Genomic DNA, 12,085 nt, shown 5'->3' with positions numbered 1-12,085 from the left:
AATTTTAGCCACCAGAACTGTGAGAGAATAAATTTCTGTTGCTGTAAGCCAACAGTATGTGGTACTTTGTTTTGGCAGCCCTGGGAAACTAATACACGCATCAAATCACTGCATTTTGGCTTCCTGTACTAACCTATGGATATTGACCATTAATTGACAAATCCAATGGCTCCACTTCATTACTCATCTTCTTTGCTCTCGGTAATATTTCACACTGTCAAGAATTTCTGCCTCAAAACTTTTTTTTTCCTTTGTTCCATAAACCTTTTTCTGGTTCTCCTACTCTGTCTTTCAGGCAGCTCTTTCTCAGTCTCTTTTGTTTCTCAGGATTCTACCTTTGATGTTTCCCAAGGTTTTGTCCCTGTTCTCCAATACTCTTTCTACATACTTTACCTGAGTGAGCTCTTCTATTCCTATGACTTCAATTGCTACAAATATGTTGATAAATCCAAACTCTATACCCGACCTCATCATACCCTGAGCTTCAGATTCTCACATGAGGTTGCTTACCAGACGTTTCCTAACAGGTTGCTTACCAGACAAATTTTCTAATAGCCCAACATGCCCTAAAGTAAAAAAACTTATCTTTTCCCTCCACCACCACCAACAAAAACACTCCCCATTCTTGCTGGCTCAGGTTGAGTTGATTGTGTTCTATTCTGTGCACAAAACTCATCTCTGGAAATAAGTTAGGACAGCAGGACTAAGCAATGCAATAGTCTAAACATTCCTAAAAAGAGCACACAATAAGGATACATATCCAAAAATCTGGGAACAAGCAGAAAAAAAAAGGCTTTTGCTCATCTGTGTAACAAGAGGACAGATTCCCTAGTATAAGCTTGCTCCCCAACAGTCTAGAGCCAGACTAGGGCCAATTCAGCCACTTCTGGGGGACAATGGGAAGAAAAGAAAAAGCAGATAGATCTTTCTAATAATAGGCAATCTTCTAGCTACCTTTTTTCTCTAATGCAGTTTAAATTCTTTCATCCTTCAACATGTTCCTGGGTCGCTCCCTTAAAGCGTCCTATAAAGACACTCTTTACATTGTAAAAAACAGTTCCTACCTCATTGTCAGTTCCCAAGGCATTGATTTGCTCCAATTTGTAGGTCCAATATCTGGCTTCCTCCTCTGGGATATCTATCACAAAAAAGAAGAAACCACATTACCAGGCTAATAATTTAATCATAGGTTGATAATACTTTATTCAATATACAATCTAAGTTAGAAGGGTGGTGGTGATGGACTAATTTTACTGATGGCTTGGTTCTTGCCATGAACATTATCTTGAATCTTCACAAAAACCAAAGTAATATATTATTATTCCCAATGGATCAGAAGACTTAATATTGTTAAGATGTCAATACCTCCTAAAGTGATTGAAAGATTCAACACAGTCGCTATTAAAATCCCAATTTTTTTTTACAGAAATATAAAATCCCATCCATATGGAATCTCAACAGACCTCAAATACCCAAAATATTCTTGAAAAGGAAGAACAAAGCTAGAGGACTCATATTTCCTTATTTCAAAACCTATTAAAAAGCTATAGTAGGGCTTCCCTGGTGGCGCAGTGGTTAAGAACCTGCCTGCCAATGCAGGGAACACAGGTTTGAGCCCTGGCCCAGGAAGATCCCACATGCCACAGAGCAACTAAGCCCATGCGCCACTACTACTGAGCCTGAGCTCCAGAGCCCGCGAGCCACAACTACTGAGCCCATGTGCCACAACTACTGAAGCCCACGTGCCTAGAGCCCATGCTCCGCAACAATAGAGGCCACAGCAATGAGAAGCCCGCACACTGCACTGAAGAAAAGCCCCTGCTTGACACAACTAGAGAAAGCCATTGCACGGCAATGAAGAACCAAAGCAGCCAAAAATCAATAAATAAAATAAATTTTTTTAAAAAGCTATAGTAAATCAAAACGGTATGCTACTGACATAAAGACAGACATATAGACCAATAAAAGAGAATAGAGAGCCCAGAAATAAGCCCTTACATATATGATCAAATGATTTTTTTCAAGGGTACCAAGAACATTCAATGGGGAAAAGCGTCCTTTCAAGAAATGGTGCTGGGACTTCCCTGGTGATGCAGTGGTTAAGAATCTGCCTGCCAATGCAGGCGACACTGGTTCAAGCCCTGGTCCGGGAAGATCTCACATGCCGCGGAGCAACTAAGCCCATTGCCACAACTACTGAGCCTGCACTCTAGAGCCTGTGAGCCACAACTACTGAGCCCATGTGCCACAACTACTGAAGCCCATGCGCCTAGAGCCCGTGCTCCGCAACAAGAGAAGCCACTGCAACAAAAAGCCCATGCACCACAACAAGGAGTAGCCCCCACTCGTCACAACTAGAGAAGGCCCGTGCACAGAAACGAAGACCCAATGCAGCCAAAAATAAATAAATAAATTTATTTTTTAAAAAAAGAGAAATGGTGCTGGCACTACTAAATATAAAATGGACAGAAAACAGGGACCTGCTGTATAGCACAGGGAACTATGCTCAATATTTTGTGGTAACCTATGAGGGAAAGGAATCTGAAAAAAAACAGATGTCTATGTATTATAACTGGATCACTTTGCTATACACCTGAAACTGACACAACATAGTGGATCAACTATACCTGCATTAAAAATTCAAAAATAAATAAAATCTTATTTAAAAAAAAATAAAATTTTTTTAAAAAAGAGAGAAAACATAGGCAGAACACTCTCTGACATAAATCACAGCAAGATCTTTTTTGATCCACCTCCTAGAATAATGAAAATAAAAACAAAAGGGAACTAATGAAACTTAAAAGCTCTCACAGCAAAGGAAACCATAAACAAAATGAAAAGACAACCCACAGAATGGGAGAAAATATTTGCAAACAAAGTGAGCAAAAAGGGATCAATCTCCAAAATACACCAACAGCTCATGCAGCTCAATATCAAAAAACAAACAACCCGATCAAAAAATGGGCAGAAGATCTAAACAGACATTTCTCCAAAGAAGACATAAGGATGGCCAAGAGGCACATGAAAAGATGCTCAACATCGCTAATTATTACAGAAATGCAAATCAAAACCACAATGAGGTATCACCTCACACCAGTCAGAATGGCCATCATTAAGAAATCTACAAACAATAAATGCTGGAGAGGGTGTGGAGAAAAGGGAACCCTCCTACACTGTTGGTGGGAAAGTAACTTGGTACAGCCACTAATAGAGGTTCCTTAAAAAACTAAAAATAGAGCTACCATATGATCCAGCAATCCCACGCCTGGGCATATACCTGGAGAAAACCATAATTCAAAAAGATATATGCACCCCAATGTTCATTGCAGCACTATTTACAATAGCCAGGACATGGAAGCAACCTAAATGTCTATCAACAGATGAATGGATAAAGAAGATGTGGTACATATATACAGTGGAATATTACTCAGCCATAAAAAAGAATGAAATAACGCCATTTGCAGCAAAATGGATGGACCTAGAGATTGTCATACTGAGTGAAGTAAGTCAGACAGAGAAAGACAAATATATGATATCACTTATATGTGGAATCTAAAAAACAAATGGTACAAATGAACCTATTTACAAAACAGAAATAGGGTCACAGATGTAGAAAACAAACTTATGGTTACTAATGGGGGGGAGGGATAAATTGCGACATTGGGATTGACATATATATAAAATAGATAACTAATAAGGACCTACTATATAGCACAGGGAACGCTACTCAATAATCTGTAATGACCTATATGGGAAAAGAATCTAAAAAAGAGTGGATATATGTATATGTATAACTGATTCACTTTGCTGTACAGCAGAAACTAACACAACATTGTAAATCAACTATACTCCAATAAAAATTAATTTAAGAAAAAGAAAGAAATGGTGCTAGGATAACTGAGTATCTACAATGCACAAAATGAAGGTGGACCCTTATTTAACATCATATAGAAAAATTAACTCAAAATGGATCAAAACCTAAATGCAACACCCAAAACTGGAAAACTCTTAGAAAAAAACATAGGGCCAAAACTGCACAACACTGGATTTAGCAGTGATTTCTTGGATAGGACACCAAAGGCACAGGCAACAACAACAAAAAATAGACAAATTAGACTTCATTAAAATTAAAAACTTTTCTGCATCAAAAGACAGTATCAACAGAATGAAAAGGTAACCCACAGAATAGGAGAAAATATTTGCAAATCATATATCTGATAAGGGATTAATCCCCAGAATATATAAAGAACTCCTAAAACTCAACAATAACAAAAACCCAATTCAAAAATGGGCAAAGGACTTGATAGATGTTTCTCCAAAGAAGATATAAAAATAGCCAAAAAGCACATAAAAAGATGCTCAATCATTAGGGAAATACAAGTCAAAACTACAATGAGATACCACTTCACACCCATTGGGATAGCTACTATCAAAAAAACAGGGAAAAAAAACCAAAAAACCAAAATAACAAGCGTTGGCGAGGATGTGGAGAAATTGGAACCCTCGTACACTGTTGGTGGGAGTGTAAAATGGTACAGCTACTATGGAGAACAGTATGATGATTCTTCAAAAAATTAAAATTAGAATTACCATATGATCCAGAAATTCTACTTCTGGGTATGTACCCAAAAGAACTGAAAGCAGAATCTCAAAGAGATATTTGCATACCCATGTTCACAGCATTATTCATAATAGCTAAAATGTGGAAGCAACCTAAGTGCCCATCAATGAATGAACAGATAAGCAAAATGTGATATACACATACTAGGGAATATCATTCAGTCTTAAAAAGGGAGCAAATTTTGACATACACTACAGCATAGATGAACCTTGAGGATATTATGCTAAGTGAAATAAGCCAGTCACAAAAAAAACAAATACTGTATGATTCCAATTATATGAGGTACTTAGAGTAGTCAAAATTGGAGATAGAAAGTAGAATGGTGGTTGCCAGGGGCTGGGGGCAGAGGGGAATGGGGAGTTATTGTTTAATGGGTATAGAGTTTCAGTTTTGCAAGATGAAAAGAACTATGGATATGAATAGTGGTGATGGTTGCACAGCGTTATGAATGTATTCATACCACTGAATTGTATCTTTTAAATGGTTGAGATAGTTAATTTTATGTTACATGTATTTTACCACATTAAAAAAAGAGTAAAGAAAAATGGTACACATACACCCTCATTGTATATATTTAAGATGGACTATAACAACTTCCAAAAAAAATGCAACATCTTTTAAAAACATCAAATGTGGGTATCCCTGGTGGCACAGTAGTTAAGAATCCACCTGCCAGTGCAGGGGACACGGGTTCGAGCCCTGGTCCGGGAAGATCCCACATGCCGCGGAACAACTAAGCCTGTGCGCCACAACTACTGAGCCTGCACTCCAGAGCCCGTGCGCCACAACTACTGAAGCCCGTACGCCTAGAGCCTGTGCTTCACAACAAGCAAAGCCACCGCAATGAGAAACCCACACACCGCAAGGAAGAGTAGCTCCCACTCGTTGCAAGCAGAGAAAGCCCGCGTGCAGCAATGAAGACCCAACGCAGCCAAAAAGAAAGAAATAAAATAAAAATTTAAAAATCATAGTTGATTTGGCTCCAGAGCCTGGGCTTTTAATTTAAACTGTAATATATTTAACCACTCCTCTTGTTGGGTACTTAGATTGTTCAAAGTTTGTACTGTTATAAATAGTACTGCAATAAACATCCTTGTAGCTCTGTATTTTTCTCCTTAAAACTATTTTGAGGGGTGAGGTAGTAATACATGCACAATGGTTTAAAAAGTTACTCAGGGAAAATTAGGTCTCCCTCACAAATCAGTTATCTTTCTTTCTTATAGGCTACCACACTTAATACTTTCTTGTATATCGTTCCAGGAGCAGTCTTTGAATCTATAAGCATATATGTAGACCCCCAACCCCTATTAAAAACACAAATAGTAGCATATTCTAACACATTCACTGTCCCTTGCTGTTTTCTACTTAACAATGTATCTTGGTGAATTTGTTCTACATCAGAACTTATAGACTGCAGCAGAGCAGCTCTTCCTCCTCTCTCACTTATTTTCAACAAGTACAAAGTAAACCATTTTATGGCTGAGGAGTGCTGTACAAATTAGGTAGTAAATTACTTGAAGATTTTATTATAAGACTTTGAAATATTGCCACCAATTGCTGAAGAGCGGTTTGAGGGGAAGGAGGTGAAATTTTGGATAGGAGGGACAAAGGAGAAAGGACTGTATTTGATTCCTTCATGTGGATTACTAAAAAGTGTACCTGTTTAAATGTCACCAAAGTTGACCTGATCCATATTTTGTCTCAGTGTTTCTCTTTTGTGCTGAATATATAGGTATGTTTGATTTTCTTTTTTAATTTTTTTTAATTTTTTTTTTGCCAAATCAGAAAAAAAAAATACCATTTAAAGTCTCTAGAAATGGTCCTAAGAGCACACAGCAAATGAAGAAATATATATTCAAGAAAATCTACTACAACTTTAAGAATAGCCAATTTCTGCTGTATTTGAACCAAGACCCATCCCCAGCCACCCCCCTCCCGATTCAACAAGACAGAAACTCCATTCCAGACTAGTACAGCTGAGAACACAGCATTAAGAATACAAGCAACTAAGCCACAAGCAAGAACTCCAATTGCTTTTCTCTTCACCTGCAACTTGGCCTACAGACACACAAGAAAGTCTTCTTTTCTATTTTTCCGAAGTAATAGTTGCTCTGAGTTTAGTTATTTCTGAGCTTACTGGAAAATCATGCCATTTTTGCTCAATTCACCATAAGGTACAAGATATAAATAGACTGAAATCATAAGACAGCAGCAACAACAATAGTATACGTGAATATCAGTAAACAGTCAAAATTAAAACTGAATAAAGTTAAATTAGACAAGATACCAACATTTAAAAATTGGGAAATTACAGGGGCTTCCCTGGTGGCGCAGTGGTTGAGAGTCCGCCTGCCGATGCAAGGGACATGGGTTCGTGCCCCGATCCGGGAGGATCCCACATGCCGCGGAGCAGCTGGGCCCGTAAGCCATGGCCACTGAGCCTGCGCATCCGGAGCCTGTCCTCCACAACGGGAGAGGCCACAACAGTGAGAGGCCCGCATACCACAAAAAAAAAAAAATTGGGAAATTACAAAATGTTGGCAAAGATATGCAGAAAAGAGACACCTGAGACATAGTTGGCAGAAATATAAACTGGTACAATCTTTTTTTTTTTTTTAACACAAGCAACTTGGCAGTACTAGGAAGAGTAACGATACACATACCTTGTGACCTATTCTTTATTTAATTAATTTTTATTGGAGTATAGCTGGTTTACAATGTTGTGTTAGTTTCTACTGTACAGCAAAATGAATCAGCTATACATATACATATATCCCCTCTTTTTTGGATTTCCTTCCTTTTCGGTCCCCAGAGTAGACCTGCCTGTGCTTTACGCAGTATGTTCTCATTAGTTATCTCTTATACATAGTATCAGTAGTGTATATATGTCAATCCCAATCTCCCAATTCCTCCCACCTGCCCTGCTTTCCGCCTTGGTATCCATACTGTTTGTTCTCTATGTCTGTGTCTCTATTTCTGCTTTGCAAATAAGATCATCTATACCGTTTTTCTAGATTACACATATATGCATTAATATACGATATTTGTTTTTCTCTTTCTTTCTGACTTACTTCACTCCGTATGACACTCTCTAGGTCCATCCACATCTCTACAAATGACCCAATTTCGTTCCTTTTTATGGCTGAGTAATATTCCATTGTATACATGTACCACATCTTCTTTATTCATTCCTCTATTGATGGACATTTAGGTTGCTTCCATGTCCTGGCTATTGTAAGTAGTGCTGCAATGAACATTGGGGTGCATGTGTTGTTTTGAATTATGGTTTTCTCTGGGTATATGACCAGTAGTGGGATTGGTGGGTCATAGGGTAGTTCTATTTTTAGTTTTTTAAGGAACCTCCATACTGTTCTCCATAATGGCTGTACCAATCTTCTTTCCCATCAACAGTGTAGGAAGGTTCCCTTTTCTCCACACCCTCTCCATTATTTCTTGTTTGTAGATTTGACCTATTCCTTAAATTCTACTTTAATGAATTTATCCTAGATTCATAAATGGGCATAGATAAAGCTGTTCGTTACAGTGGTATATAAAAAAAAACTGGAAACAACCTACATGTCAATCAATAAAGGATTGAAAAAAAAAAAAGGATTGGTTAGATAACTTATGATATAAAGCAGCTGTTGAGATCAGCAAGATAGATCTTAAAGTATAACATGAAATGATGTCCAAGATAATATGCTTTAGTTTATACAATACTATCACCATATATAGTACATAGAGTATGACCCAAATTTTGTCAAAATAAATTTCTAGAGAAGAAATTTCTTGTGCCTAAACCAAGACACAAGAAAGTTAACAGTGGTTTATTTCTGGGGAATGCAAAGGAGGTCAAAAGAAGGAGGAAGAGAAACTTAACTTTTTATCCATGTACATTTCCATGCTATTTGAATTTTTATAAGGAACATGTATTTTTGTGTGATTTTTTCTTTTTTTGGCTGTGTTGGGTCTTCATTGCTGCGTCGGCTTTCTCTAGTTGTGTTGAGCGGGGCTACTCTTCGTTGTGGTGCATGGGCTACTCATTGCAGTGGCTTCTCTTGTTGCAGAGTACAGGCTCTAGGCGCAGGCTCAGTAGTTGTGGCTCGCAGGCTCTAGAGCACAGGCTCAGTAGTTGCAGTGCGAGGGCTTAGTTGCTCCACAGCATGTGGGATCTTCCTGGACCAGGGCTAGAACCCTGTCTCCTGAGTTGGCAAGTGGATTCTTAACCACTGAGCCACCAAGGAAGCCCTTTTTGTGTGACTTTTTAAATTACTTTGTAAATTACTATTCTATTTATTAGTGCTACTTCAATGCTTAAATTAACAAATCACAAGGTATATATTCACTTCAAGGCAATAAATGTTAAAATATTATCAAAAGAATAAATCATTGATATTCTCTGACAAGCAGGTATTTTATTATAATAAATAGTTATAAGAAACTAAATGACTTGAAAAGAATGCTTTCAGTGTGGATTCTTTAATGAGCACCATTCTAGAGTCTACTTTGCAAATTCCTGAGCTAGGTGTTACAGGGAATGGAGTGGAAGACAGAATGCCCTGAAAAGATATGGCTGACAAAAGACACAGTAAGAAAACAACTAACAAACAATTTCAAACAATGTGGTAAAAAGTATTAAATGTTTTTTAAAATCTAATCAGACTCACCAAAAGGCAACTCAAATCTTGTATCCAGCAAAATTTTATGGGGAGTTGGGTTTTTAGTTCCACAGATCTCATCATCTTTCATTAATGTCTCTGCCTCCAACGTGGACCATTCCCCAGGCCCTTCCTAGAAAAGAGATCTAAGATTAAACTTCACTCTTTCATGACTCCCCTCTTGGTTAAAGGGCCAGGTCTTTTTCTCTCATTTTCCTTGTCAGAGAGCTTCTGAGGGCCATTCACATATCCTAATGAGGCAAACACATCAGCGTCACCACCTGCCTCTGCTGTATGTGGCTTCTGTTCTCCCTCTTGGTGGGAGAGCAGCTTTCACTGTGCTCAGCTTTCTGCCAGCCCACCGAGGACAGAATTTCCAGAGCGCTAAACTCAAAAACAAAGCATCTCCATGGATCAATATTTAATCTGTACAATACTTAATGACTATGTCACTTAATGTGTCACTATTTCTAATCACTAAAGAGCTAGCAACATGGCTAGTTAAGTTGACCTGAACTGGGACCACAGTGAAAATATTCAAAGTGAGTGTCATAGGGAAATTATGCTGAGTTATGTTCTAATCTGGTAAAGTGGAGTGGAAATTCAGTCTTGAAAATAGTGTATTAAGACAAGTGTGATTACCAATTGCCAAGCCTGTAGTTCCTTAAACTCTGTTAGGGTTATATGTGGAAGAAGGAAGACTGAAATCAGGTCCCTGGGATAGGTGACTCAAAGAGCTGGCTGAGGAAGTTTAATGGGACTCCTCTCAGAACAGTGTCTTAGAGGGAATGCAGAAGCCACAGGTATCCTAGATATCTCTCTCTCTCTCTCTCTCTCTCTCTCTCTCTCTCTCACACACACACACACACACACACACACACACACTCTCTCTCTCTCTCTCTCTCTCTCTCTCCCTCCCTCCCTCCCCCCCACCCCTCTCTCCCCCTCCCTCACACTCCCCTCCTTCACCCTGCTGATCCCACCCACCCCACCACCACCACACACACACAGAGTACTCAGAAGGGGCTATCTACCTGATAAGGCTAAATAGGTACTCTGGCACCTCTGAGTTCAGTCACAGGGCAGAGGGAAGGCCTTAGATAAAATCCCCTGAACCTCTCGGTGACATTAGGAATAAGCTGGTTTTATGTCCTCTAATTAGAAAGGGGGCAGAGAAATCTGAGATATATGGATGAACATTAGCTGAATGGAGCTAGGATGCGGAGAAGCAAGGGCTAGAGCCCTACCTCCAAATGGGCAATGCACTGACTGACCTCATCTGACTGACGAATTGTCTTCAGTGCAATCCACACAGTCCCCACCATGGTGTCCCAGATCAGTCCTTTGTTCCATACTTCCACACTTAGACCCAGGTCCAGACGACTAATCTCACTGAAGGAAAGAAGAAAGCCCTTTTTTAGGAAACCAGGTAATATGAAAGAAACATCTACATCTCCTGTTTTGCTAAACCTTGAGTATGTCCTGATCAGGATCCTGTCATCAGGGAAAAATCAAAATGTCCCTAATCCTGCAACCACTCTTCAGGTTCCCAGAAACGTATGTAGGGTATGCACAGAAAAATGCCTCTGTCAGTCTGTCCCCTCTCCTTTGGAGCTACAATCATTGTTAGACTAATACAGTTTCACAAGAACAATGAAGCCAAGCAATGAGGGCATTACTGCCAGGAATGTCTGCCTACAATCTCCAAACTTAAGCAACAGTTTTATATGTTTTATTGTAATACTAGCACTGCCTGCAAATTATACCTCTGGATACAGGGAACTATGAGGAAAAAGCAAGTCTTCTTTATGACAAATATGAAAGGGAATCCAAGCAAAAGTAAAAGGGCCCATGAGAAGATCTAAGTTTGATGGGAACATGTGGTCAGAGACAGGTGAGGGACACTGGAGTGTGCTAGTTCATTATCAGTTAAAGCAGGTACTGTCACTGATAAACAAAATGATCACAGGATAATGATAAACACAATGATTTTCCTGTAATAATAACTAGGAAAACTTATTTTAAAAGAAATTATTCCAGGGAGCCAGGTGACCACTAAGCAAAAGCAGTGTCATACATGGAAGAATATCAGCTTGGAAGGGCTAACTCAAAAATAATTATGGACTTAAGGTGAAACAAGCAAACGCTTATGTTAATGCTAAAAACATTCTCCAGAAAGCTCTTATGGAAACACAAGGTTATTTGAGGGGAAATGCAAGAAAGATGAGAAAAGGCCAATTCCAGCAGGAAAAGCAGAAAGGTATTCTCAGGAAAACAACAGCTATTCATCACATGTAGAAGTTTCAAGTTTGTGCTTTAGAGATAGCTTGGCTTCCCTGTTGTACTATTAAGATACATGTTCTCAGATTGACTAGTTTGGGATGTGGCCTTATAGCCATAAAATTCATATCAAGTATGTTGAAAACAAGTGAAGCAAAGCAAATTTGCCCCTTTTACATAAATACAGCAGAACAGAAAAGTACTGAGTTCATTTTTTTCATTTATGTTCACTGACATGTACAATTCATATGGCTTGGTACATTGGGGAAGACACACAATATAGGACCTAGCTCCCATCTCTAAAAACTTCCAAGCTATCTGGAGAGCTGTTCAAAACCAAAAAGTAGGTGACCAAACCCAGCCACTATGTTAGGGCATTCACAGTGGGGAAACTGAGCTTTTGGCACACAGTTTCATTCAGCCTAATTAACTGATTAGCCTTGGAAAAATATATGTAACAACCCCAAATCTTTTGAATCTGGAAAAGAAAAATTGCTTGGGGATACATATACAATATTCCCAAAGC

At 38.8% G+C, this 12,085-nt stretch overlaps 1 protein-coding gene across 5 annotated transcripts in view; it reads right to left on the bottom strand.

The window, feature by feature from the left end:
• UNC13B (unc-13 homolog B) overlaps window positions 1-12,085 on the bottom strand; it is a 216,894-nt gene that overhangs the window by 152,081 nt on the left and 52,728 nt on the right. For all 5 annotated transcript variants that reach the window (XM_029203274.1, XM_029203278.1, XM_029203277.1 and 2 more), the window contains exons 4-6: window positions 10,554-10,671; window positions 9,289-9,412; window positions 1,065-1,138 (exon numbers count right to left, since the gene is read on the bottom strand). In XM_029203274.1, coding sequence (XP_029059107.1) covers window positions 1,065-1,138; window positions 9,289-9,412; window positions 10,554-10,671 — 316 coding nt within the window. The remainder of the gene's footprint in view (window positions 1-1,064; window positions 1,139-9,288; window positions 9,413-10,553; window positions 10,672-12,085) is intronic.

Source organism: Monodon monoceros, unplaced genomic scaffold (genome assembly GCF_005190385.1).
Source record: "Monodon monoceros isolate NGI ecotype Baffin Bay Population unplaced genomic scaffold, NGI_Narwhal_1 Super_Scaffold_5, whole genome shotgun sequence".
Lineage (NCBI taxonomy): Eukaryota > Metazoa > Chordata > Mammalia > Artiodactyla > Monodontidae > Monodon > Monodon monoceros.
The sequence above is the reverse complement of the archived record's forward strand: the minus strand, read 5'-3'. Positions and strand labels throughout refer to the sequence as shown.